General features: G+C 44.5%; 1 protein-coding gene across 1 annotated transcript; it reads left to right on the top strand.

The window, feature by feature from the left end:
* Window positions 1-1,931: 1,931 nt before the first annotated feature.
* On the top strand, window positions 1,932-23,500 carry cdh24a (cadherin 24, type 2a; the record flags this gene model as incomplete). Its single annotated transcript, XM_083970054.1, has 13 exons — window positions 1,932-2,153; window positions 7,430-7,724; window positions 9,430-9,549; window positions 9,942-10,109; window positions 16,346-16,527; window positions 17,037-17,293; window positions 17,433-17,569; window positions 17,793-17,914; window positions 19,575-19,692; window positions 19,796-20,104; window positions 20,259-20,448; window positions 21,353-21,743; window positions 22,640-23,500. 13 exons carry the CDS (start codon window positions 1,932-1,934, stop codon window positions 23,498-23,500), a joined length of 3,372 nt encoding a protein of 1,123 aa, XP_083826180.1.
* Between the last annotated feature and the right edge of the window lie 1,373 nt (window positions 23,501-24,873).

Here is a 24,873-nt window from a genome sequence, read left to right as displayed (position 1 = left end):
GTGCAAAAGGAGAGAGAGAAAAAAAATCAAGGGTGAATTCTGAAGAGAGAAAAAAAGATGAGAAGGAGGAGAAAGGACTTAATATTTTCTCTGATCAAATTCTCAAATTGATTCAGTTCTCCATCCTGCTTTTTGAGAAACTGGGTCAGTATCTGGAGTGAAGAAGAAAGTTGGGTTCATTTTCATGTGTCCTTCCTTTCATATGTAGCATATCAGAAAATGTTATGGTTCGTATTATACACTGCCATCAAAGGCTTGTGCGATATACTATAGGCCCTCTCTGTACTTATTTGCATCTAAATGAATCAAAGTGTCTGACTGTACATTTATTTAATGCACTGAGGCTGGAGGATTGTGGTTTATCAGTGCGTACGGAGTCATTTATGTTCACGATATTGATCATTTACAGAGCGTCACCCAGAATCCTCCTCAGCTCTTCAACACGGAAGTCTTCCACTATAAATCTGTTTAAGACAAGTGGATTCATGAAGACCACACAACCCCGCGCGCTGCACGCATGACTCATGCACTCTCATGCACCGTGTTTGTGTGTGTGTGTGTGTGAGTGTATGATAATGCACGCCTCCATGCGTGCAGAACGGTGAAAACAGGTGTCAGGAAATTTACATTCTTCGCAGGAAATAGTGAAGCAGAGTGATGGATGCAGGTGAAGCATGGATGGAGAAACTGCAATTACACACTTTCAGTCGTTAAGGAGCTGACACTTTTCAGTACATCAAGTTTTTCAAAGATCAATGGCTGCGCCCTGACTCAAATACTAACGAAACTCACATCATTAAACTTTTGGAAAATGAGGACAAGTCATTGATTAAATTATTTATGAGCCTAATTAATCTCTTGAGGGAAACTTCTTTCCGGGGTGACCATCTTTAGCGATGACATAAATCACCCCCGTGTCCGGGCAGTTGTGTGTGACAAGGAACAGTAAAGTACCTGAGCTTCCCCCTCATCTCCTCGACCTCAGGCTGCAAATTAATTGAAATTTTTTAAGACCACACTTAATTGTCTGAGACGAGTGATCAATAGTATTCAAACACAACAGCAGAATAATGTGACCGCCAGGATCTGATACAGAGTGAATTCTCCCTTTTTTTTTAATTTTTTCTTTTTTACATCATGTCTTACTCTTATCAGGCCGTAGCGCTCAGTGTCTGTGCGAAACTCACTGCTATTTTTACAGCAGCTGGCAGGAAGCGCTCAGATCAGCAAACAGAGCGGCTCAACAAGCAGCACTGAAACATCCAACTACAAGTTTGTATCAGCGTATCTGCTGATGATGGAGATTTTCAATTCCACATTGTCGCCTGTTTCACGCCTGTTTCTTGCGGGACTATGTTTCTGGTCTTAATTAAGACAGTTAATAGATGTCACTAATGATGTGTTCTCTCAGGTGAACGCCTGCGGCATGCGTGCATCGCGGGGAAGGCACGAGAGGAGAGGACGATCCGCAGCTTGTCTCCGGGAAGACGACGTCATCATGACGACCCGCCTCTGGTCAGCAGCTCGTCAGTTCCTTTTCAATACAGACTGATCGGTGAAATCCAGCCATGGCAGCGCACATTGTGCTTCTCCTGCTCCTGTTCTGTGAGGGGGAAAGAAACTGCATTTCGGTGGCTGTTGGCTTTTCGAAGGAAGATCAGGATTTGCAAGTGACATTAAGCGAAAGACAAGAAGTTTTATCAGCACCAGAGTCCAGGGACAATCTTTTTATGAGAATCAGAGATGTGGAGAAGCAGCGTCAGGGTGATGTAAGAGCCCTGCCAAATGTTCAACTAAATGACAGTGCAGTCACACTTGAACATCCAGAATCTTTAATACCCAAACATAGTCCTGAACTCACCGTGAACCAGGAGAAAAAGAGCAATCTGACTAATGGAGAGGTTGAAGGTGTAATTAATGATCGCAGCCCGATGGCCGGTTCAGAAGAGGAGCGCTCTCTCCGGCCGGAGCTGCATTTGGAGACAGGTGTCGGTGACGTGGTGCCTGACGGGACGCGGGGCCGCTCTAAGTGGGTCACGGAGTCTGAGGATGGCCGGTCGGGGCCTCGCTCCCGCCGCCGGAGGAGCTGGCTCTGGAACCAGTTCTTTGTGATCGAGGAGTACCGAGGGCCCGAGCCTGTGCTCATTGGACGGGTAAGCAGCCAGCATGAGTGTGTGTGTGTGTGTGTGTGTGTGTGTGTGTGTGTGGGTCAGGTCTGTGCCTCAGTTTGGAGTTTTGGCAAAAGCATGAACAGTATTTTGTATTCCTAATAGCCTACTGTATCTACATGTTTGCCAGAACTACGTGTGGCTGTTGTGTGTCTGCTCTCCTACCTCCAGTGCGATACCACTGGTTTTCATTCCGATCCCATCCAGAGGTGCTATTGCCGATACATTTTACAAAAGCTTCATGTGTGTTTCAAATTGTAGTAACACAATTACACTAAAACACACACTGTCATTCTTTGGTTTAATTTGAATTGTCAGTGGCAACAAAACACTGAAATACAGACATTAAATGCAAAGGAGTAACAATGGTATAGACATGGGGGTGAAAATGAGAGCCTTTCTTCAGAATGGGCTTTTCTGCATTTCCCACAAATGAAAATGAACTCATTTAGAACATAGCTTAGAGGACTGCATTGACCATTTGAATTCACATTTAAAGGAATAATCTGCAAAGTCTCTGAGATAGCAGTGAATAAACCACAGATAATCTTTCTTCTTCTTTAATTAGAAACACTTTTTTAAAAAGGTAGAGTCTGCAGGATTTTCCTAAGAAACAAAATATAGACTTGTTCAAAAGAAATCCTGCTCATCTCCTATGGGAGCTTTCTCTCCAGCCAATGACAGAGCAGGTGACGTTCCGTACAGTACGAGTAGGAGGGATGCTAGCCCCGCTAGCTGTCCCAGATACTAGCGGCAGATGCCAGCTCGACACTAACTTCCGCTAGCGGTGGTGGCTAGCATTTACTCCCCGCAACGGCCCTCCTACTCGTCACAGCTGAGCCCTCCAGGCTCCCGTTGCCAGCCAGCGCTTCACTTGGACTGTTTTTCCTTTTCTTTGTGGTCCTGACAACTGCTGCTGCTGCTGCTGTCAGGACCAGGAGGCTGCACAGTTGAGCCTGAGAGGAGGGGCCCAGTTTGAATGCTGTGTTGACACACTGCAATGAACAAACCTGCAGACTCTACCTTTAATAATAACATCCAAACTTTAATCCACCTGCTATAGGGCTATGACGGGGCTGTGTGTGTGGAAGGGGAGAAGGTCCTGTAAATGACTGTCTGCTGTGATGAAAATAGTTGTTAACCCCAAATTAGTGCAGACTGGTGATAATATCAATACTTTATTATGAGTAGCCTACCCTTCCTTTTTTTAAAGTATATTTTTGGGCTTTTGCCTTTAATCGATAGTGTAGTAGTAGAGAGACAGGAAATGGAGAGGCAGAGAGAGAAGGAATGACATGCAGCAAAGGGGCCACCGGATTCAGGATTTGAACCGAAGCCAGCTGCGGCGAGGACTGTAGCCTCTACATACTCAACCCACTGAGTAGCCTTTCAATCCTAAAGCGGACACGATAGTCAAGTATCGGAAGCATCGATACTTTTTTAAGTATATTTTTTGGCTTTTTGCCTTTATTTGATAGCAAGTAGAGATAGACAGGAAACGGGGAGGCAGAGAGAGGGGGAATGACATGCAGGAAAGGGGCTGCCCGACGCGGGATTCGAACCTGGGCCGCCTGCGATGAGGACTGTAGCCTCTACACGGGGCGGCCGCCTTAACCACTGCGCCACGGACCGCCCCGGAAGCATTGATACTTGACTATCGATCCTCACGTCACTCCCTCCTTCAGTTCCCTCTCTCCACAGTAACAGTAACCCTGGGAGAGGAATATTAGACGCTATTATTTGAAAACCATTAAAAAATGACCCACTCTAATGTGGGCCGCTGTAACAGCGTGTCAGGTTGAGTGGGCCAGTAACGACCTTGGACGGCGCAGCGGAGCAGGGCCAAGCAGCGTGGGCGAGCGTCCAGGGGTCAGAGACAGAGAGAGAGAAAGGCCAAATCATCAAACTGTGCGTTAATTGAGATGGAAGAAAAAAAAACAGATTATTTGTTCAAAGCCTCGTTTTTCTCGTCTTCTACAAATCCTGATTAGTCTTCTCCCGTGCTCTGGGTGCTCCTTAACGCGCTCAGGCGTACGGCAAAAAGCACGACACCATATAATTGCAGTGTTTGTGCGCCACTTGTCGTGTCACGTTCTTGAGCCTTTTCGCGGCGGGGGCCACACCAGCAAAAAAAACCCTCTTCGACTGCTGTCGGTGCTGCACTCTCAACACGAGAGGTGCCTGAGATGATTTAATCCACGGCAGCACACCTGAACCATTGGGATCCCAGGGGCTCACTTGTAGCATTTCACAGTCAGGTGCTCCTCACTAATGCAGCTGCTGGCAGCCACGGCACACTCAGAGTGGGATTATATCAGCTGTAACACTAACAGGGAATGTTGCCAGCCACTTTGCAGCCAGCAGTATACTTTATAGTGACAGTCTAGATTGGATTCTTACCAGTGCAGTGTACACCTCATAAATGTTTAATCTCCGTCTCTGGTTGTTATTGATACAGTCTGGGAGGGGCGTTAAAGCAATCAGTAGACACACCGGGGCTGCTGCTGGTTTCCGCTGCGAGCACAGTCTTTAGGTTGGATATTCATGTAATAAAGCGTCGCTGCACTACAAGGGGGTTTGGAAGCAGAGTGGTTTCTCTCTCCGCCTCAGTTTATTTGCCAAAAATAGAGACGATCGCGTCAAAACCCATTAATGACGCGAGGCTTGAGGTGAGCTATCAACAGTCCAAATCTCAGGTGACTCAACCAACGGGGCGAAAAAAGAGGGAAGAGTTTGGCGGCTGCTGAAGAAAAATATTAATAAAGCAGCGCAAAGAAGATACTGTACAAAACCCGTAGGTGAATGTGGCGGAGGAGTGAGAGGAGGGGAAAATTCAGATTACAGAGCGGGACAGGCGGCGACAAAAAGAGAATTTCCTCTTCTTTCTCAGCTTTGTTTGTCTGGGGCGGATGAATTTCTTCCCCTCGGTGAGAGTGTTTTTCCACGCCGACTGAAGCACAGCAGGACCGAGCCAGCAATTAGACAGTGAGGAGAGGATAGGGCCTGGTAGAGAAGAGAGGAGGGGGGTGAAGCAAAGAGGCACAGACTCTGACAAAGATGTCTCTGGCGGTGAAGTGTGGGATCAGAATCAAAGCTAGCTTTAAGGAAGAAAGAGTGAGTGGGATGTGGGTGTGTAGGGATGAATAAAAAAAAAGCCTGAGTCCCTTATCTAGCAATTTGTAGGGTATGCTATCATGAGTTTCTATAATCCCCAACTTTATCCCTGCAGCGCACACACACACACACACACACATATATACACATGATGTACACTAATCTTATATATTCTCCTGGACTCTGCTTGCATGCTGCGTGAGAAATGCCTGAACGTACTGTATGTTGTTAACATGCATTATGTTGAAACGTAGAAGATGCTTTCAAGTGTGCAGCTCCTCTACTCGCCAACACATCATTATGTAGGCAATTAAATTCCTCTTTTTCACACGAGCGCGTCACAGGATGAATGTGCCTCGCTAAGATAATTTCTTCAAATTTGTAAACAGTCATTGTTGAGGTTGATTTTTTTTTTTTTTTTTTTTAACGAAAGGCTTTAGTTCCTGGAAGTGTCGAGGGTCCACATGCAGCAGAAGTTGGGAGTAAGCCTTGTGGATTATGAACATGTGCAGATGCGCCTTAAGGGTAGAGAACTGTGAGGGTTCCTGGTCAGAAAGCTCAGTGTCATGAGGGCTGAATAATCTCTTTAGCTTTCTATTTCTGTGTGTTTGGACTTCTACCTATCAAGCTCACACTAATATCCTCTCTGCCGTTAAATACCCAACCAGCATTCTGCATCAGAGAGTAAAACAGAGAGAGAGAGAGAGAGAGAGGGAGGGAGAGAGGGAGAGGAGAGCAAGAGGAATGAGAAATGTGAGCAGATGGGCATCCTGTGTAACCGAGGTAACTTGATGAAAAGGGAGAGACGCAAGAAACTGGAAAAAGAGGTGGTTTAATAGGTGCAGGGAAGTGAGGCAGATGGATTTACAAGGAGTAAGGACGGGACAGATGGACGGGAGAAGACGGAAAGAATTACAGATGGATGCTGCCTGTGTTAGCAGGATGCATCTGTGAACATACATGTGGGACATTTACATGGCCGCTGTCCACACTGATGTGGGTTTTTTTTTTTTTTTGCCCTCAAAAGCCCCCAGTGGCATGTTTGGTCCAATGAGCTGATTAGCTGTGTGCATCACTACTCATCCTGGTCCCATATGTATCTTCCACACCTGGTGCCTTTTTTATTTCAGATTCACTGAGCACATCCCGCCCCAACACGATTCGCCCCCTTTTTTTTACGTTGTTGTGTTCGCAGCACTCGCGGCGGTGTTAATGAGCAATACCTGCATCAGCAGTCTGCCGTGAGGCCTGGAGGTGTCACAGTAACCGACTCTAGGGTTTTTTTATATGTTAGGGATGTCACGATTACTTGTTTTCATAATTAATTGTGGTATTAAACGCCACAATTAATTAATTGTAAAGTTTCTTAAATAAAGTTATTTTCCAAAAAAGATGATATATCGGCAGATGTGCGCCAAAATAAAGGTAATTGCCCAGATACTGGTCCATTAAACTAACGTAACATTGACATTTATAATAATAAAAAAAAAAAAACGATTAGAATAAATGTAAACATTTGGTATAAATAACAATATGACCTGAATATTTCAAACACTTCCCCTGGGAGATTAATAATTGGTCATATATATTATATGAAATGATACATACTTGAAATATTTTGTGTAAACAGTAAGTAATGTAATTATATTTTGACTATATTTGATTTTACACATTCATAGTGTTGTGAAATGTATTAATGCATAATAATCATAATACCATAATTATTTCTCTGACAATAATTGTACCAAGAAAATCTATAATCGTGACATTTCAATTTCATTTCATTTCATTTCAAACCTTTATTTATTCAGGGAAGCCAATTGAGAGCTTTTACAATGACGCCCTGATTACAGAGATAGAACAACACAACAGCAACACCGATCAAGCAAAGCAAGCATAAAAGCAAAACCAAACACAATTATAAACAAGTACACAGTATGATCATCAAGTGTCAGAATTAAAGATACATTGTGCAGACAAAAGGAAAAATAACATATAATTGAGGGTCTCCGCTTCAGGAAAAGCAAGTACATTCAATATGAAAGACAAGGTCTAAAAGACTCCTGAAGGACTCTACTGAAATAAACTGTAATAAATCAGCTTTCTTTCCTCCCTCTGTATCCCTGTTATATGTATATTTTTTCCAGCTGCACACGGATATGGACAAAGGAGAAGGCCGCACCAAGTACACGCTGGAGGGAGAGGGAGTGGGCTCCGTGTTTGTTATCGACAGCAACACGGGAAACATCCACGTCACCAAGTCCCTGGACCGCGAGGAGAAGGACCAGTACCGGCTCATTGCCACGGCCACGGACCGTCAGACCGGCCGGGCCCTGGAGCCGTCGTCAGAGTTCATCATCAGAGTGCAGGACATCAACGACAACCCGCCCATCTTCCCTAAGGAAGCCTACGTTGCCATGGTGCCGGAGATGGCCAACATTGGTACGAGGCAAAAAAAACAAGTATAAGGGGGACGCTCCACTTGAGATCTTAAAATGTTCTGTTCTTAATGGAGAGCAGGTTTATTTATATGTCCTTACTGACAATGGATTCACTCATTCACTAGAACAGAGTGATTCATCCATTAGAGCAGCAGTATGTTCACTTTATTCCATTGATAGATTAGGAGGATTTTACAATGGATAAACTCAACTGTCTCACAATTCATAAGATGATGGACAGAGTGAAGGAAGGACATTTTGCAGCATTATTACAATGATATAATGATAACTTAACATAAATTAAGTGGCTTTGTGTGGCTGAACTGATCAACAATTAGTTTAGTTTAGTTTATTTATTAATTTGGTCGATTAAAAAAAGAAGAGACTGACAAAATGCATGGATTGGTCAGTAATACATGCAACCATGTAGGCTGAAGCAATCCACAAGTTTCCGAACGTCATCTATGGTCAAAAACGGAAGCCGGTTTTGCCGCGTTGGTTGAATTGTACATTTACGTTTCCATGGTTTTCAGTCGTTGTCATAGTTGCGGTAAACGCATGGATCTATTAACGCTGGCTTTTAACACGGATGTCAATTTGTGTGATATCCACTGTTAAAAGCTGGTGTGATGATCCATGCGTTTTACAGATTTTTATTGAAAAAAATAAATAAATAAATCCATGCATTTACCGCGACTACTGAAACCATGGAAACGTAAACATAAAATTCCACCGGAAGAGCAAAACCGGCAAAACAGGCTTACGTTTTTGACGTCCGGAAAAAGGTGGATAGCTTATTGTGCCTACCCTTTGTACATAAGATTTCCATTTACATAGTGGAAATAAAGAGCATTAAAATAAAAACAAACAAGCAAAAAACAAATCAGGACAGAGTTTGTATTATAACTTGTATTTGCAAATCAAGCGAGAAGACAAAGTCTTAGGTTGTGCTGGTTCTCTCGGCCTAAACTGTTCCTGGACACAGCTCGGAAGCAGCTGGTTATGTGCTTTATACATAGTGACAGTGACAGTTTGAAGCTTCACTAGGTCATATATTTTATATGACTTTCTTCTGAAGTAGAAATATGGGATATTAGTTATGTTATGTTAGTCAGTTTTAGTATTTTAGTCCTGATCCAGCTGGAATGAAATAATCCTCCAGAATTTTCTCAACCAACCAACTAATGATTATTTTAATGATTAATTATGGGAGGAATCAAAACGGTGAAAAATCCTGTCAAAACACCAAACACTGACAACTGAAGAAAGAAAAAAAGATACAGCAACGCATCTCATCTTTCCTTGTCACAGTTAATCAATTAAAGGAATATCTGCAGATTCATTTTCTGTCAATCAATTAATCTGCTAATCGCGTATTCTCTCTGTATAATAGACACCCACACTGTCTAAAAATATCTAATATCTCACATTCCATCATACTGTTGCCAGAATGTGACTAAAATGCTCATATCACAGGATCAGAGTTTCCAGCAGGGGAACAGTGTGCAGTATATATATCTTAAGATAAATGCTTTGAACGCACAGATAGACGGCAGAGAAGTGGATAATCCCCGTAAATCCCGCAGATGTAAGTATTTGATATTCAAAAAGATAGATGTCACTCCAGGACGGTTTATATGAACAAACCACCAGCTTTTTTTTTTTTTTTACTTTAACCCCTGTTCCCCCCTCTGTGTTTCCCATAGGCACGTCTATAATCCAAGTCACGGCCAGAGATGCGGATGATCCGACATATGGAAACAGCGCCCGACTGGTGTATGCCATCACTCACGGTCAGGACTATTTCTCTGTGGATCCTCAGACAGGTCTGGTCACAGTCTCACATGTACAACCACTCATCCCCCCTCAAAGCTGTTTACCACAGCGTAGCGCCTCCGCAGCCTCTGATTACACCTCACACAGTAAATCCCAGCGGCATTGTTAGATGTCATATGTCGTGTTATTTGTACCATACGTCCCGCGTGGATAGGAACACTTCCACTGATGTTTTACACCATCCGTTCACTAACAGAAGCGGCCACGAGTCACGTGTGGGCCCCCGCCCCGCCCCGTCCCGTCCCTTCCCGGCCTCTTAAACGCATCCAACTGACTTCGTTCTTGATGTTAATTTCTGGAGACGTTGTGTCACTGTGAAATCTGTAACTGTTGTGATTTTTCTGCTTCTACGTCCCGCTTCCCCCCTGCCCCGCTCCACCAGGCGTCCTGCGGACAGCCGTACCCGATATGGACAGGGAGACTCAGGATGAATATCTGGTCGTCCTCCAGGCCAAAGACATGGGGGGGCATCTGGGCGGATTATCAGGGACCACGACCGTCACCGTGAAGCTGAGCGATGTCAACGACAACCCCCCTCATTTCAGACGCAGTAAGCACTGCTGCTATCAGATCACCACTTAACTCTTGGTTGCTTCTATAGCTTTAGTGTGTGTGTGTTTGTGTGCGTGTGTGTGTGTTTGTGTGCGTGTCTGTGTGTGTGTGAGCTAAGATTAAAATGATGAAACATGTGGTAATGGCATTTTGTGACAGCAGACTGATATTTCTTGCTTCCTTTGGGTCCTGGTGGCTTTGACAGGTGCATGATAAAATATAATCTCTTGTAGTAGCTAAACAGCCTGTCAGTCCAGGGTCTTCCTCTCCTTTTTTTTTTTTATTCCTTTCACCCATTCCTCTTCGTCATTGTTTTTTTTTTTAAGCAGCAGCTTCGATAACGCAGCCTTTTGCCAGAATGACTGGCATTAACATTCATCTAAACACTCCGGCGTGGTCACTGAGGTTCAAATGGGCTGTGGCTGGATGATGAAGAGTGAAAGATCATGTCCACTTTTTCTTATCCAAGCTTTTCGCTGTTCCCTGCTATTAATATTTCATCTTAAAGTTCAGTGCTTTCTGCTTCAATAGACAGTAAAATCACTGCAGAACGTGTCTAACACTTTGAGACATATACTGCATTTCTCTATATACTGCCCCTGTTTTGCTTTCGCCTTTCCCTACTTCTTCCCCCTAAAAGTCTCTGCTTACCGCGCTGATCTTAATGTTTAAAAGCCCCCCTTTCTCATGTTGATATATTGTTCTTCTACGCAGGGCTTTATAGGAGCAATTTAATATTTCAAATACCAGCAGGGTGTTATTTATTTACTGTTATCTCACTGTATCTTCGCTCCCTCACCACCTCACTCCTAGTCATTACTTTCTGTTTGAAAATAATGCCACGATTTAAGCAAACAGCTCATTTACCATGCTCTTTGAGTGTGAGGGGAGTGATTTTCAAATGCTTTAAGGATTTGAATAATTAACAATCAGCAAGGTAGAGACGCTCACGGTTTTGAAGGGGAGCGTTTCTCCAGATTTGGCCCCTCGTTGTTGCAGCATCACCAGCGCGCAGAGGTCATTTCTTTTTTTTTTTTCTCTCCAGTGAGTGAATGACCTTCCACACATCACTGGTTTCATTCTCATGCTCACTAAGTGGAAACAGTGTAACAATAACAGATCACATTCTCAGCTGAACACATGTCACTGTTGGTGGGATAAATACAGAGCTTGACAGGGTTTCATTCAGTGTAGAGATACCAGGGCTACAACGAGCAAAGTTCTGATTAATAATAATAATAATACATTTGCTTTTTTGTTCGTACTGTAAATCAGTTATTTTTATTTTAATGATATCTATTAGACTGCATTAACCAGTCTTTAACATTTGTAGTTTCACTCAGCAAATGTTCGACATTTTAATTTGATAAAAGCCAAATGTGATTACAAATGTACACTGCCCATCCAAAATAAAAGTCACACACTCTAATATTTTGTTAGACCGCCTTTAGCTTTGATTACGGAACGCATTTGCTTTGGTATCATTTGCATTCATTTTTTAAAGATTCTCAATGGGGTTAAAGGGATAGTTATGCTGCGTTCACATGGAGTCCGGTAAACGGCAGGCGGTAAACTAGGGTGACCAGACGTCCCCGATTTGAATGGGGGAGAAAAAAAGTTGGGTATGGATGCAAACTCCAGTTATTATGGTTAAACCAGTTTAACTAACGTGCTGACGTTACGTGCGTGGTAAATGGTTGTATCGACCGGCTGGTCTCTTTTTGTTTTTTTGTTTTTTTTTATAAAACACACGCGCGCTGCTCCCGCTGTGCTGCGGCACATCCACGCCAGAACAGCAGAGCGCTCCTCTGCTCGTCTGTGCAGCTGCAGGTGAGTGACGGGGAGCCGGCTGGAGAGGTGCACCATCCTTACACTGTGAAGCAGGTTGCACTCAGAGTTTGTTCTGACTTTCTATCACAAGGAGTGCACAGCATTGTAAATCCTCTCATGTAACGCTTTGCTGTGAAATATGGCTGAAGGAAAGGGTGGAAGTGTGCACGTGTTGACAAGCTCCCATGAGTTGATTGACATAGCTAAAAAAAGAAGAAAAAAAACATAAGAAGAAGAAGGAGAATCAGAGTCAAATCAGAATCCAAGTTCTTCATCGGTTAACAGTTTGTGTCCAAACAAATATTGTTTAGCTCCTAAAAATAATTTGGCTTTGTTGAGCATCTGTGTCTGCAATAGTGACTGTCTGGCAGAGTTGGCAAATGAAATAGGACTCTTTTATGTCAGTGGGTGTAGTGGCAGAAGCCTGCACAAGGACCTGGCCTTAGCAATGACCATTACTCAGTCAGAATAAACTAACTACACTGTAAGAGACAATATTTGTATTATATTCCTACTGTATTAGGCTGCACTGTGTCATTTTGTAACATTTTTAGTTAGTGGTGTGCCACGGGATTTTTTTAATGAACAAAATGTGCCATGGCTCAAAAAAGGTTGAAAAACACTGAGCTAAGAATCCACCCAGGAGTGTGAAAGTGTTTAATTGTTTGTGGCAGAAGCCTTTTGTTGTTGTTGTTTTTGTCCTGGTTGTTTTTCTGGTTTTGATTGTTACAGCTCTAATGTTAAATGCTGGAGACATACAGTACGATAGAATAAACAGCTGTTGTGTATTTGATGAGTTTGATGAGGGAAACCAAGAAATTGCATTAGCTTCCGTAGCATAGCTCTCAGCAGCTCCCGGCTCTGCTCCGCCGTTCTAAAAATAGCTTGCACCGACAATTAAGGATATTGAATCTACTGCTGACTATAGGGATTATGGCAATGGGCCAGTTTGCCAAAATGTTGAACTATCCCTTTAAGGTCTGGACTCTGTGGTCACATTGGACCACATTTCCCTCTTGAAGATGATGGTTCCCCACCATCCTTTCAGTTTTTAATATTGCATTTGACAGTTCTTAACCCAATTTTAGCAGTCTCAGAAATCTCATTAGATGTTTTATTTGCTTGATGCATGTCAGTAATTTGACCCTTCTGAAACATATGAACATCTTTTCCACGACCACAGGATGTGTCTTCTGACATGGTTGTTCAAGAAATGAGACTGCATCAGTTAGGGTTAAATAAGTTGTTGCCAGCTGAAACATAATCATCCAAACAGTAATTACTTATTAATTTAGTTAAATCCAAGTTTTTGGGATGGGCAGTGTATAATCTAACACCAGCATGACAACATGGGCCCACAATGACAATGTTAACAGATACAGTAGTGATAACTATAGTCAGTCTTCCTCCATGTTTACCAAGGTAGAATCCTTGCATTTGGTAATTAGCATAAACACAGCTAGGCAATTAGGAAGGCAGTTATTTGATGATAAATCAAAGAACTGGACAGATGACAGTTTTTGACATGATGATGGTGCTGGATTTAAAGGAATTTCCATTTGGACTCAGTTTTCTCTCATGTTTATGCAGCAGTTTGAGATGCTTCGGCAGTGGACCAGGTGACAGGCATCGCTACTCTGATGGCTGCATCTAGTTTACAATCATACATATGCTGCTGGAATTACAAGAAGAGAAAATGTCCAAACACTGAGTTTGTTGCATATTTAACATATAGATTTGTCCAAAATCATTATTAAAGGGATAGTTCAACATTTTGGCCCAAATTGGCCCACTGCCATAATCCCTATAGTGTTAGCAGTAGGTTTGTTACCTTTATTTGTCGGTGCAAGCTATTTTTTGAACGGCGGAGCAGAGCCGTGAGCTGCTCAGAGCTACGCTACGGAGGCTAATGGGATTTCTTGGTTTCCCTCATGAAACTCATCAAATACGCCGTTCTTTCATTCCGTTATTATCTCATAGCGTGGTGAATGTGCAGGTCACAACTTGTCCACCAGAGCGTTTTGGAGCTGTTGGATTGTGTATTTGATGAGTTTCATGAGGGAAACCAAGAAATCCCATTAGCCTCCGTAGCATAGCTCTGAGCTCGCGGCTCTGCTCCACCGTTCTAAAAATAGCTTGCACCGACAATTAAAGGTAACGAACCTACTGCTAAAACTATTAAGGATTATGGCAATGGGCTGATTTGCCAAAATGTTGAACTACCCCTTTAACATACATCAAGTGGTTGGGCCCTATTTTAGTGGCGCAACTCAGGGTGGCGCAGCGAAGCGAGCCCTGACGCAGCTGGCGAAGTGGCATTTTCCTCCAGTTCAACAAGGTGCGCAGTGGATTCGGTAAATTGGCAGACTGCTGTGCGCTGAGATGGGAGTGGTGGCGCAGCAGGGGGAGGTGTCGACAGATTCGCCGTGGCGCAGTGACAATTTGTTACAGATAGACCGCGCGGAGAGTGCGCCGAAAGCTCGCCAGCTCCAACCTGGTCTAGTCTCAGCGCAAGGCGAAGCGCAGCCAGCGGACTGGTATTTTGACTGCCCAGCGCGCAGTGCGCCCACGTCACCAAGACCTCACAGGCAGATTTCCACACTTCCAGGCACATTTAAATGCAATTAACAACAATAATAATAATAATAATCATCACAATAACCCCTATTTATTGTATCTGAATCAGCACATACACATATAGATTGTCCCGTCACACTGATGGCAGATCAAAGGCATGCGTAATGGAAACTCAGCCTGACTGAATTAACACAGATGAAACCAGGGAGGGACTGAGACAGCCGTGGATGTCCCAAGAGCAGGTGTTGACACTACACACTGTGCCGTTGCAGATGATCAGCTATTTATTTATTTATTTACTTATTGATTTATTAGGGGCCAGCGCCGCATCGTCACGCGACCATAACACATAAAACTGAAATGCCTCCGTTACGCACAGCGCTGTTTGTTTATGCTGTGATCTGTGCACACGTGTTTAAATATAGGTTAGATAGATAGATAGACCTGCTCCCTCCTCCTCCCTCCTCCCTCCCAGACTACTTTTGCATCATCAGCCCGTGAGGTCTGTTCGCGCGACCGGACACTGCCAGCTTGGACCGGACCAGAACATCAGTTTCCTCCCGTCTCACTTGCTCTGACAGATTGAGAGCTGTTGCCCAGTAAAAAAAACAAAAAAAAACACACACACACCCCTTTTCCATTAATAAAGACACTCATATTTAGTAACCTATATTTAAACAGGTGTGCACAGATCACAACAAACAGCTGTGCGTAACGGAGATCACGGAGCGTCTCTCTTTTTCTTTTTTCTTTAGAATTTACCTGAGATGGAGTTGTGAATATCTGCTCACTATGATGCCAGGCTGCTTGTGGTTTATTTGTTTTCAGTTTTATTTGTTATGGTCGCGTGACGATGCGGCTCAATAAATCAATAAGTAAATACATAAATATAGCAGATAATCGTGTAGTGTCAACACAGCAGTAATCCATCCTCATCTTTCATCTGTGCAGCCTTTGATGTGTCATAAGTGTGACGGGACAATCGATAATAGATGTACTGTCTATGCTGTAATCTGTAGGTGCTGATTCAAATCTTCTCTTCCACGGTGAAATCAAACGTCCGCCTTGCGCGCGCGGCGGATTTAAAGGCGAGGAGAGGAGCTCATTTGATTGGTGAAGATCTGACTCGGCTGTGTCAAACCCACTCCACGCCTTCTCTCCACCCTCTATGCCATTTGCGCCGGTGGGAGGGAAGTAGGCGGGATGCGCTCCGCTGCGTCTCGAAGCAAAATCGCAATCTGCTCCTGGCCACTCCCCGTTGGCGAAGCGAAGGCGAGGCGCAGGGCAGATGCGCCTCGCCTGCACCTAGTCTACCAAAGTAGAGCCCATAGAGTTCAGGAAAGGTGTTCAAAGGTAGTTTCACAGTTTCGATTTAAAAAATTTAAAACCTGCCTCTGTGCTCACAGGGGAAATAAAAGTGCACTGGTTGCTGCAAATGTGTCTCCTCTCCTTCCAGTGGAAGAGCTGGGAGACAGCCACACAGTCCAGTCTGAGCAAAACACATTCAGAATTTCAAAGCGAGCATGAGGCTTCAGTCCTGTTGTGCCTCTGCAGTGAAACTCTGCAGAGAAGAACCACAAGGAACCTGGAGGAGGGGGTTTGAGTGAGAGTATGTCTGCCATCATTTGGTCTACACGGACTGGAGGATTTTTTCTTTCTCTAGTAACTCTTTGTTTCAGTCACGTCCAACATGTGAATAACCGCTGTGTTGTGACTCAACATTTCCTGCCTCACTTTATTCACTTTTACTTTTTTTCACGTAGAGAGTAATCAACATTCAGTGCCAGTCCTCCAGAACCATTATGTTTATTGTTTTCCCCTCTGCAGGTGCATGGTCATTTTCTGTGTCTGAGCTGGCAGCACCAGGTGTGGAGGTGGGCCGTCTCACCGCCACCGATCCTGATCTGGGAGAGAACGCGCAGCTGGAGTTTACCATTCTGGACGCAGAGGAGGCCGAGATATTCAATATAAGCGGGAGAGACCAGGAGGCTGTGATTGTGCTGAACAAGGTGGGGTATACACACAATCTGATGTGGAACCGGAGAGTTTGCTCCGGTGTGGTGCTGCAAATAGATTTTATTTGGCCAGTTAAACATCCAGTTCTCCATCAAACAGCCTCCACACTCCGGAGGCTCTACGATTAATGAGCAACAATGAACCAATAAGAAGAAGAAAAAAACAGCTTATTTCATGTGCGTAGAGCCCGTTCGAGGCAGCCGTTGTGAATTTATCTGTTTTTCACATGTGTTAACAGCAAAGATAATTATTGAGCGGTGAAAATCTTTGATTAGAAGGGGGCGAGGAGGGAGCCTGATGAGTAATGATGCAACATTTATTAGAGCGATCCAAGCGTCCAAATGAAAGCAAGAGAAAAGTTACTTACTGTATATTAATTATGAATAAGACTGCTGTATGAGAGGAGAAAATCTACAACACATATACACATAGTATAAATCATAAATGAAAGGTCTTCAATAAAGTAAACAGAGTGAGGCAGCTGTGCTTCTCCACCCAACAGCTGCTGGATTACGAGACCCGCAGCTCCTACACTTTCGCCGTGGAGGTGGCCAACCCCATGGTGGACGCCCGCTACCTCAGCAAAGGCCCCTTTAAGGACCAGGCCACGGTGCGGGTCATGGTGCTCAATGCCGACGAGCCGCCGCGGTTCTCCCAGGCTCGCTACCATCTGGACGTGTCGGAGAACTGCCCCCCCGTCTGCTCCGTCGGCCGGGTCTACGCCCTGGACCCAGACACAGGGCAGAGCAGCAACATCAGGTGGTTATCACGCCATCGCATGCTCACCTAATCACTCAGTCACTCACTCACTCACTCACTCAGGGCTCGCTTCACTATCTTCCCCCCTTTCCCTTTCCCTTTTTCCTATTTCTGCCCGTGCCCTATTTCTGTATCTCAGGTACTCCGTCGATCCCCAGTCAGACCCCGAGGCTCTGTTCCGCATCGCCTCTGACACGGGCTTTATCAGCACAGTGATGGAGTTGGACCGAGAGCAGGAGCAGTGGCATAATATTACTGTCATCGCCACACAGAGGGGTATGTCAGCCCCCTCCCCGACCCCCCCACCCCTCCATGTCCTCGGGCACTATGAGCAGCAGCAGCAGCAGCAGCAGCAGCAGCAGCTCACTCCAGTCATATTTCACCAGAAGCGGTGCCCGGAGTTGGAAACATTAGGGAATATAAGTGTGCTATATAAATGATATTCAGTGATAATTTCAACATTAGTGTTGGTGCTCCTTTTTTTCCCCTTTTCTTTCAGACAATCCAAATCTTGTGTCAAGGGTTGTGGTTGCCATAGAGACACTAGACCAGAATGACAATGCGCCAGAGTTGGACAGGCAGTACGCAACGTCTGTATGTGACTCCAGTGCCCCCGGTCAGGTCCGTTCTTGTTTTCCTTTTTTGACTGATATTGAATAAAAGTACAGCCTGTGTTCTTGTTTTTTTATCCTTTCTGTCACAGCCTCTTGTAAATGACTCCTTTTTAAAAGCAGATGTGATGTTTTTTTTTGTCTCTCTCATTTTGGACCTGCTTTTTTCCCCCATCTTTCATTAAACAGAAGGGTAATTAGGTGAAGTGGAGGCAAAGTTGCCTCCTGTTTGATCACTCAGCTCTAGAATAGAGAGCTAATACAATCAGTCATGGAGGGTATTAATAACCGACTGTCAGGCGTCTTACACTTCAAAATATAAATGAACTGGAATAAACTATTCATGTTACACTAATCCTACACGTTTCAGTCCTTGCTGATTTGGTTACTGTGGTAACAATGGGCGCCATTGAACATCACTTCAAATACTCAAAAGATGCTACGAGGCAGGAAAATCAACTCACAATTTTGTCAGTCAGAAATAATTACAACCATGTTCTAATTCTACTGTGCTTCTTCTTACAAAATTATAAAGACTAATCCAAAAGCAAAAAAATGACCATTTCCTGTTCTGAAGAGATATTTTTCCAGTGCCAACTTCAGTGACATTGCATTTTCTGTGGCTGCCTCATTATGAGAGCCACGCCGTGTCGTGCCAGCTGAATGCTTTTATTGTGAAGCAGCAGCAGGAAGTGTTGTGTTTCCATTGGCAGTAACTAAATACAGCTCTGATGGAGCATTAGGGGGGTGAACCATGAGCAATAAATTGAAAAACACCATTCATTGTTCCCTGTAAATCCACGGAGGTGGGCTCCATCAGTGACCATGAAGCTGTAATTATAAAACTCTATGAGTGGTTATCACATAAAAAGATGCCAACCGCCAATAGTGATAAAACTTTGATTTTATTCTTATGGAGCATAACAAAGTTTCTGCAGTGGAAAAGTTTATCGGATCTCGTGTTGCACCCTCAGATGTTTCTTGAGGACCATTAAAGGGATATTTCAACATTTTGGCAAATTGGCCCATTGCCATAATCCCTATAGTCATAGCAGTAGATTTGTTACCTTTAATTGTCGGTGCAAGCTGTTTTTTCGATCGGCGGGGCAGAGCTGCGAGCTGCTCAGAGCTACGCTTCGGAGGCTAATGGGATTTCTTGGTTTCCCCCATCAAACTCATCAAATACACAATCCAAGAACTCCAAAACGCTCTCGTGGACAAAATGTGACCTGCACATTCACCATGTTATGAGATAATAATGGAAGGTTATGTTGTTTTCAAGGCAAATGCATTGCCGTAAACTACATCCCAGACACGGAGTGACTTAAAAAACACAGTTCCGAGTATTTGCTTCATGTGTGTTACATAATTATATGTTATTATCTCATAGCGTGGTGAATGTGCAGGTCACAACTTGTCCACGAGAGCGTTTTGGAGTTGTTGGATTGTGTATTTGATGAGTTTGATGGGTAAACCCGGAAATGCCATATGCCTCTGTAGCATTAGCTGAGCAGCTTGCGGCTCTGCCCCGCTGATCGAAAAACAGCTTGCACCGACAATTAAAGGTAACGAACCTACTCCCAAGACTATAGGGATTATGGCAATGGGCCAATTTGCCAAAATGTTGAAATATCCCTTTAAATGTGAGCTTCCTGTTCTGTGTTGTGCAGGTGGTTCAGGTTCTGCGAGCCATCGACAGGGACCAGGGGGGACAGGACACCCCGGTCCACTTCAGCATCCCTCCGGAGTCCAGCTCAGCTCTCAACCTCACGATCAGGGAAAGCGGAGGTAGCGCCTCCGTCTCTTCCATTTAGCGCACGACACTAAACCCAAAACAGGTCAGCCTTTGTTGTCATTGTGTGTGACGTGTGTTTTCCTGCCGCGCTGCCAGGCGTGACGGCCAGCCTGGTGCTCCAGTCGGCCTTGGATCCCCTCCCTGGCTTCTCCTCATCCTTACTCACCCTCTACGTGCCAGTCGTGCTACGTGACGGGGCCTCGGGTCTGACCAACACCGGCACGGTCACCGTCACCATTTGTCCCTGTCTTCGAGGAGGCATGCAGACGGAGGACAGAGGGAAGCAGAGGGACAGGAGGTGGGAGAGACACATGGTTTGCCTGCCCATGCCGTCCACCTCTCCGTCTCTCATATTCAGTCTGGTCACCTTACTGGCCATGCTGGCTTGTGTCACCACGCTGCTGGGTAGGTCCAGTCAGGTCTCCGTCTCTCCCAACGACTAAAAATATGTTGTTTCTGACTTTTTTTTTTTTTTTTGAAAGACGCTGAGTGGTTGTGTCAGGTTGCTTCTGTGATGTCTGAAGAGTACGTGGTCATGTGTCTCTTTTCTGCCCTTCAGTGGTGTGTGCACTCTCGCTGTCATTGCGCCATCAGAAGAGAGATTCCCACTCACCCTTCGAGGAGGATGATGTCAGGGAGAACATCATATCCTATGATGATGAAGGGGGAGGGGAGGCCGACACCGCCGCTTTTGACATCACAGCGCTGCAGAGCATGCACAGGATCCAGCACATGCACAACAGAAACATGTGAGCCATGCCCAAAACATTAAAGGGATACGCCAACATTTTTTTTTCGTGTCTTGCCTCACTCCAGAGTCCATGACAAGCAGATAGACACCATCCTTTCGACTCTGCATGCAGTAACAAGGGAGATAGAGCCGTATCGCCCGTAATTAGCTTAGCTCAAACGCTGGAAGTGCATAGGTAGTGTTAGCCTGCCTCCACCTAAAGTCATCAGAGAAACTCTTCAGCAACTCTAAACGGAAACCGGCGGGCCGATCTGCGTCTCAGAGCTGACAAAACTCTCCGGTAAGGCATCGTGAACGGTCAAATGCCGGTAACGGGATGAGATCGGTCAAAACGGAGGGTTCAAGCAAAGACGGTTTATTTTGGTTCAAGCTAGCTACATCGAGGGTAGGTTAGCTTCCTATTTCAAAGTAAAAGCACAAATTCTATCGTCATGGTTTTCTGTATGTAAAGGGCAACGGGTGTTTTATTTTGTTAAAGTAACCGGAAGTGCGTTGGTCACAACGGCTAGCTTGAGTAGCGCCGAATTCGTCCGAACAAAATTGTAAACAGCAGTTACTATTTAGACAAATTAACGACACACTGCTGATCTAAACGGCTACTTTCTCGCCTAAAATGTTTGAAATGTCAATAAAGTGATATATTTAGAGTTTAGAGCTTCTGACTGCTGATTTTGGCTCGGGTAGGAGGCAGGCTAATACACTTCCAGTGTTTGAGCTAAGCTAATTATGGGTGATACGGCTCTGTCTCCCTTGTTACTGCACGCACAGTCGAAAGGATGGTGTCTAAATGTTGGCGTATCCCTTTAAAAAAAAAAGTAGTTCCTGGCCAGTGGTGGCTCACGGGAGTTTGTGTGTGTTTGTGTGTGACCGTGTACTTTGCTGACATTTATCTCCTGGCACAGATGGTACACCCAGCAGAATCCACCAAGGGCCAGGACGTACAGCTGGAGCCGTAACCCGCGGCCAGGCCTCGACCCTCAGCAGCGGCCGGGCTCGGCTCCGCTCTACGGACGCCTCTGCTACGGCATCCACACCCTGCCCGTCGTCAGGGACTACCCGGCCGGGCCGCTGGAGGCCGGCCTGCAGCTGACCCAGCTGACCCACGCCCTCGCCGGGGGGCACGTCGGCAACTCCCTCGTCATTCAGAACCAGAACACCTTTGAGCCGCTGCTGCCCTCCCCTGAGATGAGTTACGAGGCAGAGCCGACGCTGACGAAGAGCAAAATAACTGACAGGAATGAAGGCGGCGGAGCAGAGGCAGCAGATACCAAAGAGAATCAGGATCAGGACAAGGTCAGGCAACGATGGTGATACGCACAGACAAAGATGCCTTAATTATAAGGAGGCAGAGAACCTGAGAGGATTTTATAGATCATCTTTAAAGCAAGTTAATCCCTAATGTTGAACTTAAAACACCACCGAATTCAAAGCACTGAAACATTTTTATATCAAAAGGTATTATTGGGGTTTCTTTTTTTAATCAATTTCACAGTTAAATAGAGAACTCAGATTTTCAATCATCAAAAAGTACGACTTCAAATTCAGCTATTCAGTCCACAGCTAAAATGTCAAGTCAGGTTGGACAAAAAAAAATCTGTGGCTGCAAAATATTTGGTCACACTCTCAATTTTGGTTCTTTTTATTGAGTGTATCACGAAGCAGCTGGAGTTATTTTTCCACGTTTTTGTGTGGAGCCAGAATGGCTGCAACATCAGCAAATACATGTAAAATGTTCAGTACAAATAATTTCCATTACAGAAGCTGTGGACATGTATCTGAATGTGAACTGACACCATCATGTGCTCATGTGGTTGCTTTTGTTTTATTTATTCTTCTTTTTTTTTTAACTATAAAAGTGTTTTTTAGAAACTAATACAATTTGTCAAATCAGATCAGGTTTACATTATCAAAGAAAGTGAAAGAGTAACTTAAAAAACAAAAACAAAACAAAACCCTGTTAGTTCAGAAAAATATTCCAGTTCAATCAATTCAATTTCAAATTTCAATATCGTTGGATGATTACTTTAGCAATCCCCTCGGGGATTAATTAGATTTGTCTCAATATGAAAGATTCAGATGTCATTATTTGTATTTTTTGCAGTTGCTAAAATCATTCAAATTTTTTTGGCATTTTATTTCATTCCATACTTTCAGTCCCACATGTCCTCTCTCCCTTCTCCTTTTCGCAGACAACCCCAACAGAAGCAGAGGCGACATCAACCAGCAACACTGCCAGTCTGACCTTCTGTGACCCAAATGAGTCTTCATGCCAGAGTCACACCAGCTCCTCATCAAACCAGCAAGAGGGACGGCCGGGGTCGTCACAGACCCAGATCAGCACAGGAGCCACCAGCTGCACAGTCGATGACATTGATACTGATTCCTCCATTCCCTCCGTTTCAGAGCGAAATTACTCCAGCGGCAGTCTGGTGGGCGCAGTGAACCCTCAGCTTTACCTGAAAGGAGACACGTACAGTATCGTGGGCTCGCTGAACCCAAACAGCAGAGGGCCGTGCGTGCAAGGGACGGGCGGCGGTGGGTTGTACCCAGGGGGGGTGCAGCTACTGAACATTTGCAGACTCCAGAATAAGGATATGGCCCCACAGCCTTTGCCCTTACCAGGGGGGATGTTTGGCAACAACAGAGGATGGCCGCTGGGGGCGGAGGCAGCCAGAACAGAGGCTGCTAAAGCGCTGCCCCTCCGGATGGAGGACCTCCTGAATTTCCGTCTGGATCAGGTCACCTTTGACCTGTCGCAGCCGCCCTATGACTCACTGCAGACTTATGAGTTCGAGGGCCGTGACTCGAGGGCCGAGTCACTGAGCTCACTGGAGAGCAACGGGGAGAAGGACAGCGCCAAAGTGGTGGGAGGGATGGAGGAGTTAAACCAGAAGTTCCAGAGGCTGGTGGAGATCATCCGAGAGAGGGAGAGGGAGAGGGGAGGGGAGACCCGAGCAGCGGAGGGAGCTGAGACTGCAGAGGGGGCTCTCGCTGAGACTCATAAACAAACCGAGGACAAAGAAGAAGAACAGAAGAGATGGGATTTCTAGCGTGAAAGAAAAGCGGGACTCTTTTGACAGTGATGGATTTGAAACACAGCGGGGATGGCACAACACACAGCTGCTGTCAGGAGTCCTTTTGTCCCGCCCCCTCCTGAAGGGGGGGCTGACAGTATAGTGAAGATATGTGTTGGAATCGGTGCACATCGTATAGTTTTTTCACCACCACTATGTTTAGAAGATGCGTATGGAATCTGTCCCTTTTCACACTCTTGTAACTGATATTAATAATGCACTCGGGCTTTCAAAGCTTAAGTTATAAAAAATTAACTTTTTTTGAAATATTGATTCTGAGCCCTGAAAGCTGCATTGTTAGAAAATAGGCCTCGTTAAATATTGACTGGAATTGTGATATTTAATATTGATAGTTTAATAGGGGCACACTCACTAGGAATCCTTGGATTTTAAATGTGACATTTACATATGAATCAGAGGGTTTAAAAACCACAGCAATGTGGATTTAGACTGACATGTGATCGCGGAGCCTCTGCAGTCGATCCAAGCCGTATGTATACATTTACATTGTGTGGCTCCCTATAGCGACTCCAGGAAGTAGTCACGGTTATAGTAGCAGTATCTGCTCACTATGCAATTTGCACACAGTTAGAAATGATTAGATCGTCACAGTTAAAGTGTCCTGTGGTGAAAGTACAGTGAATAATGTTCATATGTAGATATTCATCCACCTTGACCTCAATGGCGTTTTTTTTTGCTCAAGAGTGGATTTTTTTTTTCTTTCTTTTTTTTGGTATGAGGCTATTTACTGGGATCCACACAGAAATTTAAGCATTGAATCTCCAGTCATTAAACCGTTGCAAACATATGATTACACTGTACAATGTAAGTTCTCCGTTATTTCATCCATTCAAGATTATTTTTCCGTCACCATTGTGTTTGCTTGTATAAAAGCTTATTTGTCTCTCACCTTTTGAAGAGACAATATTAAGCAAAGACCATTATGTGATGTGGTACACAGGCATTGTCCCTGTGACGAGCCCAGAACACAGGGGCAACAGCAAAACAGACGTTTACTTTAAGATTGTGTCATTTTATTTAGGCTCTCATTCATTTAACCCCGGCTCGTTTTTATAGCTATTTCAAAACCCATTTATTTTTTGTCAAAAGGAATCAGGATGAGTTATTAAAATAACGACATTATTTTTCAATTATGTGATAAAACTGTATTTGACTTTCTGCGGTTAGTCCCGCTCTCCGTCTTCCTCCTGTAATGGGGGTTTTAGGTCTCAATCGACTGACGTTCTCATAAGATTGAGCTGCTCACAAATTAATTTGACAGAAAATCTTTGATTCCCTGACAAGAAAAAATGAAGTGTGGAAAAGACTGGACCCCCCAGGCAAGACAA

The sequence above is a fragment of the Trachurus trachurus genome, assembly GCF_905171665.1.
Source record: "Trachurus trachurus genome assembly, chromosome: 4".
Lineage (NCBI taxonomy): Eukaryota > Metazoa > Chordata > Actinopteri > Carangiformes > Carangidae > Trachurus > Trachurus trachurus.
Note: the sequence above shows the minus strand (reverse complement) of the source record. Positions and strands in the feature narration are given on the sequence as shown.